At 30.6% G+C, this 7,213-nt stretch overlaps 1 protein-coding gene across 1 annotated transcript in view; it reads left to right on the plus strand.

The window, feature by feature from the left end:
* The window catches only part of LOC110105321 (dehydrogenase/reductase SDR family member FEY), a 35,033-nt gene extending 30,848 nt beyond the window's left edge, over positions 1-4,185 (plus strand). Inside the window, exons 7-8 of the mRNA XM_020834771.2 lie at positions 3,417-3,489; positions 3,721-4,185. Of these exons, the coding sequence (XP_020690430.1) occupies positions 3,417-3,489; positions 3,721-3,974 (327 nt within the window). The 3' untranslated portion in view covers positions 3,975-4,185. The remainder of the gene's footprint in view (positions 1-3,416; positions 3,490-3,720) is intronic.
* Positions 4,186-7,213: the final 3,028 nt, after the last annotated feature.

The raw sequence follows: 7,213 nt of genomic DNA on the forward strand, positions 1-7,213 counted from the left end.
AGCCCATATATTTTTGCTTAAGTCATGGATGTTTTTGCTAGACATTTACAAGAGTATATACCTTGATGTATGCTTTTTGCTCGTGATATTATTCTTGTTGATAAGACTAGAGAGGAGGTGATGTTAAACTTGAATTCTGGAGAATAACCTTATAGTCTAAAACTTTTTGTTTAAATAGATCTAAAGCCGAATACATGGAATGTAATTTTTATAGTAATAGATCTAGTGATAGGATTATGACATTTGGTGATCACATCATTAAAAAGAGTGCACGTTTAGATTTCCGGGGTCTATTATTCAAAGCGATGGTGAAATTGATGGGGATATTATAAGTAGAATTTAAGTTGGATGGTTGAAGTGGAGGAATCTATCGGGCCTACTATGTGATTGGAAGTACCCCATAAACTTGGTAAAATTTTATAAGATAGTGGTGAGACCTGCAATGTTTTATGATGTAGAATATGGGTCATTAAAAGAGAAGCAAAACATTAAGTTAAATGTTATAGAGATGAGGATACTCAAGTGGATGAGTGGATTTACACTTAGAGATATCATGTGAAACAAGTATATATGTGAGAAGGTTGGAGTAGCTCCAGTGGCTGAAAACATTAGAGAGAGTTCTCTTAGATGGTTTGGTCACATAAAATGTCGGCATTCCAATGACCATGTAAGGAGAGTAGATATTTTAGATTTGGCCTATATTAAGAAATGTAGAGATACACCTAAAACATTTGGTTAGAAACAACAACAACAACAACAACATCAAGCCTTTATCCCACTACGTGGGGTCGGCTAAATGAATCCTTTTTCTCCATTGTGTCCTATAGGGAAATACTTGGTCAAACCACCTTGTGTTTGAACACAAGTAATAGCGACATTAAAAGAGAAGTAAAAAATTAAGTGTCACAAAGATGAGGATGCTCAGGTGTATGAGTGACTTTACATTTAGAGACAGAATGTAAAACGAGTATGTACCCCGAATACATGGTTTGGCCAAATAATTTCCATGTATTTTGAATAATAGTTTGGAAAATATTTGATCATTGATTTAATCTAATTTAATTTAATGCATTCAGGGTGTTCAATTAGTAGGTTTAATTAGGAAGATATTCTAGTACTAAATTTTTTAAAAATAATATTTAAAATTCCATTGAGGAGCAGCCAAGATTTAATAAAAATAGAGATTTCATTTTAGAAAAGATATTTTGGGGGGGGGGGAGTTTAATTTTGAAAAAAATGAGAATTCCAAAATTATTAATAATTGATTAAGCCATTAAAGTATGCTTAATTAATCTGAAATATTCAAAAGAAATTTAATCATAACTAAATTTAAACATTAGAGACTAGTTACATTAATAAAAATAATTAATTATTCTTGTAATAATATAGGACTAAAATTATTTTAGCTTGCAAGAAATGCTCCAATATTTTTCACAAGTATATCGTTAATTAATAAAAATATTTTGATTAATTTAAGTTAATTAATGGAGAAATTTTTGGTCTCAAGATATTAATGCATGATAATGTGTGTTACGACAAGGTATAAATAATAAGAACAATATTAGGAGAGAGAATAAATAATTTGGATAATTGGATTATCATTTGAACTTCAAGGCTAGAATTGATGGTCTAGAGATGCTTCATTATGTTTTAGAATATTATTGGATAGATTAAATAAACTCGAGAAAAAATTGAATGCAATTTATGAAGTTTTGATTTGCAAGGTAGTGAACTTTTTAAAATGATTATAGTTATAATCATGCATGGAAAGTTGTGACTAATGATTTAGAAATTCTTTGAACTTATGACAATAATATATTTTAGATTTTTTGAATTATATGTGAGCTATATATACTTGAATTGTATGGCAAATCCAGTCACATTATTGAGCTAGAGCATTTTTATTCAAGATAAGAGGTGCATTACTTATAATGCACCATTTCCCTATTCAACCCTCTTAGTGTCTTCTTCCATGATTTCCTTACCCCATTGGTACCAAAATACCCAAAATAAGCTTTCTCATCTTAAACCAATTCAAGTATCTTCGTAAAAAATACATTGATGGTTAAAGAGGATATTGTCTACAAAGGAATGCTACCAAAGCTTTCAAATATCATCTCTCTCAATGCACTACAAGAATGCCCAAATAGTTGTTGGAGAGATTTCTCATATGGGTACTCTCCAAACCCCAGCACAATGAATGCAAATTTAGGTATGCCAAATGGATCGTGTTTCCCGCTAATGTAGCCCTCACTCTCATCATCACCAAGAGTCCTTAGTAATCCAAAAAGTTGCAATTCTTAACGCTTAAAGAACTGACTAAAACGGGATGTATAAGTGTTGAGAACTTGTTCATTAACGTTATTTAAATATTTCCTCCACATGCCAATCATATATATGAACCAAATAGTGTAATACCTCTATAATGGTGTGCTTAAAACAAATATATATTTGCTCAATAAGACAACTCAAATGAGTCAATTTCCAAAAAGACAAGACAAAACAATACAAATCGAACCATGTTCGAACCATGTTCAACATGATATTAAACCTATTAAATCATATTCAAACCATATTCAAACATTGATCAAATCTTAATCTAACCTTATTCAAATTATGTTAAATAATTTTTAAACCATGCTTTAGCCTCTTTCAAACCATCTTCTAATCTTGCTTAAACATCCATTAGAAATATTCGAGCCTTGTTCGAACCTTAGATAATTTTATTTGAAATATATTGAAATAATGCTCAAATCATCTTTGAATCATGTTCAAACTATTGTCGAATCTTGACCAAACTTTGATTGAATCTCTTCGAGCATTTGTTCGAATCTTGTTTAGAAATACAAACATGATTTGAACAAGATTATATGATGAATAATGTCATTATAGGTTTAAAGTTTAAAGTGTAAATGATATTTTCAAACCTAAATAATCAAACATATAACATTATTAATCTTGAACAATATGTTGGAGATAAAACTTTGGCTTGGAACTTTCCCGCATATTGATCACATGTGAACAACATCTGCAAAGAGAGTCGAGTAGCTGCTTGTTTGAAAGTTTGCATGATTGATTTTGCAAGGGTTTCGACTTCTATTTTGATAAATCAACAGTATTTTTGTTAAATGCAAAATTTTAGGCACATTTTCTTACGAGATAAATACTAGGTATATTTCTCTAATATCTAATATTGTGGGGCACATAAAGTTGAAATTCCATATACCATTAACCTGAGGAAAAAAAATGAATTTATTTATAGTCAGGACACGTAGAATTACTCTAATTATGTATTTCAATCAAAATTTTGCAACATTGACATTTAGAGATTCCCTTTATTTATCATTCAATCTTTTTTACTAAACCCCCCTTCATCCATTCGCTGTAGTAGCTAATGCTTGCCTCTCTAAACATAGGCGAGGGATCTTCCTAAAGTTTTGGTAGCAGGGTATCATTTGATTCCCTACTTCATTTTTGATGCCCAGGAAGGTTAGTTTTTCAGATTCCTTTCCCTCTTGTAAGCTCTTATGCTTCGTTTGGGACGGCTTTCTTCTTGCTTTCTAGAATAGCTTTTTTTTTTATAAAAAATTTTTGAATTTAGAAATTTTGTACTAGAAAATCATTTTAAAAAGAACTATGAAAGCTGTCCCAAACAAAACCTTAGTCTCATTATCAGTGGGAAAATAAATGGAATTTATATTTTGTTTTTGAAAATTGCAGGTTCAAGAAGTGCCCTTTTCGCCGCAACTGATCCTCAGGTTCCTGATTATTGCGCAATGCTGAAAGCTGATGAGTGGCCTGTTTGCGCCTACATCTCGCATGACTGTCGGCCGGCAAATGCATCGGAGGAAGCTCACAATCTCGAAACCTCTCAGGCCGTGTGGGAGAAATCTCTGAAAATGATCGGCCTCCCCGCCGATGCACTGGAAAATCTCATCGAAGGTAAAAATGTTGAGCAACATTTTGGGAATTAATTTTACTTTATATCGTTGTAGGATAAAAGCTTGATGTTGTTGTTCTGTATGTAGAAAAATCATACTTTTTCAGATGCACCTCATTTGTATCTTTATGAGTGTATGGGCTGATCTAATATGGAGGTACTTTGTTGATGGTTGTGGCCTAATGTGAATACTCAAAATTTATTTAGTATCTATAATACTTAACTAAAAATAATGATTTATTGGTTAGATTAAGCGAGTTCATAGTCTTTCTGTGATAAAAATATTAATATTGTTAATGTTTTATCTACAACATTTTCAAAGGCATACCATGAAGCTTCTACTTATCATTTTATGATAAATATCATAAAAAAGTTAAAAAAAATGATAATTAATATGAAAATTATCACTTGGAATCTAAAGCTTATAGAAGGGCCTAGTTCTATTGATATTTTGACAAAAATTAGTATAAGAATTCTATCATAATTGGCTAGTCAAAGTATGAAGTCAATTTTGAGAGATGGGTTCATACTTTCTTTCTAAAGTGCTGATATAATTTATTGATCATTGTATTTCAAGGTGTTTTAATGTTATCTAAAATTTGTATTCTAATCAAATAACTATATTATTAGAGTTTTTGAGTTATATAATATAGAAATGGTTCAAGAAAGATGTACCACCTCAATAAATGTTAAAATCACCTCTCAAATGAGATTAATGGAGTGTTGTTTTAGTTCATGATCAAGCTTAAGGATCAATTATTTATCCAATTATCCAATTCAAATTATATACAGTTAATGGTGATATTGAAGGTTGATGGGAGCAGTGGAGTAATATAAAGAATTGTGAAATTGATTTAGGGCTATATCAATCCCTAAACAATGTTTAGGTTTTTTTTGATATAAAAATTATTAAAAAATCACTTAATATATGCAAGTATATGTGCCAAATCAAGTAATATAGTGACAGAGTAAGAGTGTTTATCTCATGAGAAAGAATGTTTACTTGTATATACTATTATTGTCTTACAACAGTTATCATACTCAATAAAAATAGGTATCAGTGCACATTCAATCACTTAAATTAAAATCAAAGAAAAATTAAATGAAACACAATTTGGATAAAATGTTTTGGATTGATGGAATATGAAAATAACATGTTTCCTAATGATTCTCTTTTATATTGATGTTATTCAGAGCATATGCTTCACCGACCGCTTAGTCAAGCTTGCAGAGATAAATGACATATTAAATCATTTCAATCTCAATATCACTCTAAACTCTCATAGTTTGTCACCCTATGAAAATCTTAGAAGAGTAAGTAAAGCATGTACTGTTAAAACTCTCTCATGACAATTCATCTCTATAAATTTGATACATGTCAAGCACTATGCTTTTGCTTGCATCATATCAATCTAACATATATGATTGTGCCTGCTTTTATATTCTTAGGCTCCACATTACACCTGATATTAACTACACATATGACCACTATGTGTATTAAATGAAGACCTGCTAAATTGAAATTACCACTAAATTATTAATGAATAGAATTCATTAGTACTCCACATTCCATTTACACAATCAATCCAAAACTAGAGGATTTAGCCAGACATGATGGTTCAATATATTCATTAATTAATTGACCAAACTCATGTTCATTAATTGCACAAAAGAAAAAAACGCACAGAAGAAAAAATATTACTAGATGGTTCAATAATCTCCTATACACTCTTTGAACTTATAGAATCTCTTCCACAAAAATTAACCAAACACTCTTATGAAGTAGATCTAGTGCTCCCTGAATTTTCTTAGTTTTCATTTCTAAAGAAATTATAGAGAAACACTATGAAGACTAACATAAATTAAGTAACTGAACTCCCTTACTAACATTGCAAACATATTATTTATAAAAAAATATAGAAAATGGACTCTAGCACCGCATTATTTGGAGCTCTTGCGCTGTGACACCCATAAAATGAACCAATGCCGCAGTGCTGAAGGATCTCCTCCGTTGTGGTGCTTTCTTACATGGGTCTACCCTTAGTTGATAAAAATGTCGCTTCACTGGTAGATCTTATCCTGAACAGTTACAATAGTAGCGCCGCAGTGCTGCTGTCGATTGAGTGCTGCAACATTCACGTGACTCCCTTGGCTTGGCGGTATTGGAATTTGGCAACACGACGTTGTGAAGATAGAGACTATTCTTTATAGCACTGCCTCCTCTAACATCGCGACACTATTAAACAGAGACTAAGCGCTGCCATGTTTGTATTTGGGTGCTCTAGCGATGTCAATTACAGTGCCGTGGTGATATTATATTTGAAGTCGTGGCGTTGTACCATACTTAAAATTTTACATATTTTCGATATTTTTCTTGCACAAATATAATTAAAACAATACGTTTTCACTGACAAATTAGTATATACAACATAACATTATATACAAAATCATATCCTCCCTAGCTTAAACTTTTTCTTATCCTCAAGTAAATAAAACTTTGTAATTCTGATTAAATAATTAACCAAAGTAAAAAGTGACAATCTAAAACTAATAAAATATAAGATAATGCATCACTGTCTAGAATTAGTGAAAATAAATAAGGCTATACTTTTAATTTGGAAAAATACCAATAGTTAAACTTAATCAATCATTTTTATTTTTATCTAATTTGAAATTATAGGTTATATATTTAATCATTAATTTCTGAATGTTGAAATGAATAATATAGTTTTAATAATTGGATATGATTGTAGTTAAAATTATACATTCATTAATTCACCACCCCTTATATTAGCTCTCTCATCTTATCATTTATAGTTTTTGTATTAGATTGTATTTCAAATCTTATATTTTCATTGATATCAATTTTTGAATGTACTCATTTTGATATTTTTTATTTCTTTTTTTCTTTTGTAGAACTATTTGTAGTTTTTTTTTTCTCTTTTTTTGTGTAATACAAAGTTAATAATTTTGAATATTAGTTTCTACTTAATTAAGGGTTCTCATGCAATCTTAATAATTTTAATATACGGACTTAATGATATTACTAATTCCAACTTCATGTTAGCTTATGATTTTTAATTTTAATCTATTCATTTCTGTTGCGTCCTGGAGTATTCACGGCGGTAGAGAAATATAGTTTAATGTCTTAGTATTGTACGAAGATCCAGCACACAATTAGATAAGTGAGAGGGTGTAGCATTCATAAGAGACACCAGAGTTTTTTACGTGGAAAACCCCTGAAAGGGGGAAAAAACCACGGGGCCAGGCCCA

This window comes from Dendrobium catenatum, unplaced genomic scaffold (genome assembly GCF_001605985.2).
Source record: "Dendrobium catenatum unplaced genomic scaffold, ASM160598v2 original_scaffold_138396, whole genome shotgun sequence".
NCBI classification, from domain to species: Eukaryota; Viridiplantae; Streptophyta; class Magnoliopsida; order Asparagales; family Orchidaceae; genus Dendrobium; species Dendrobium catenatum.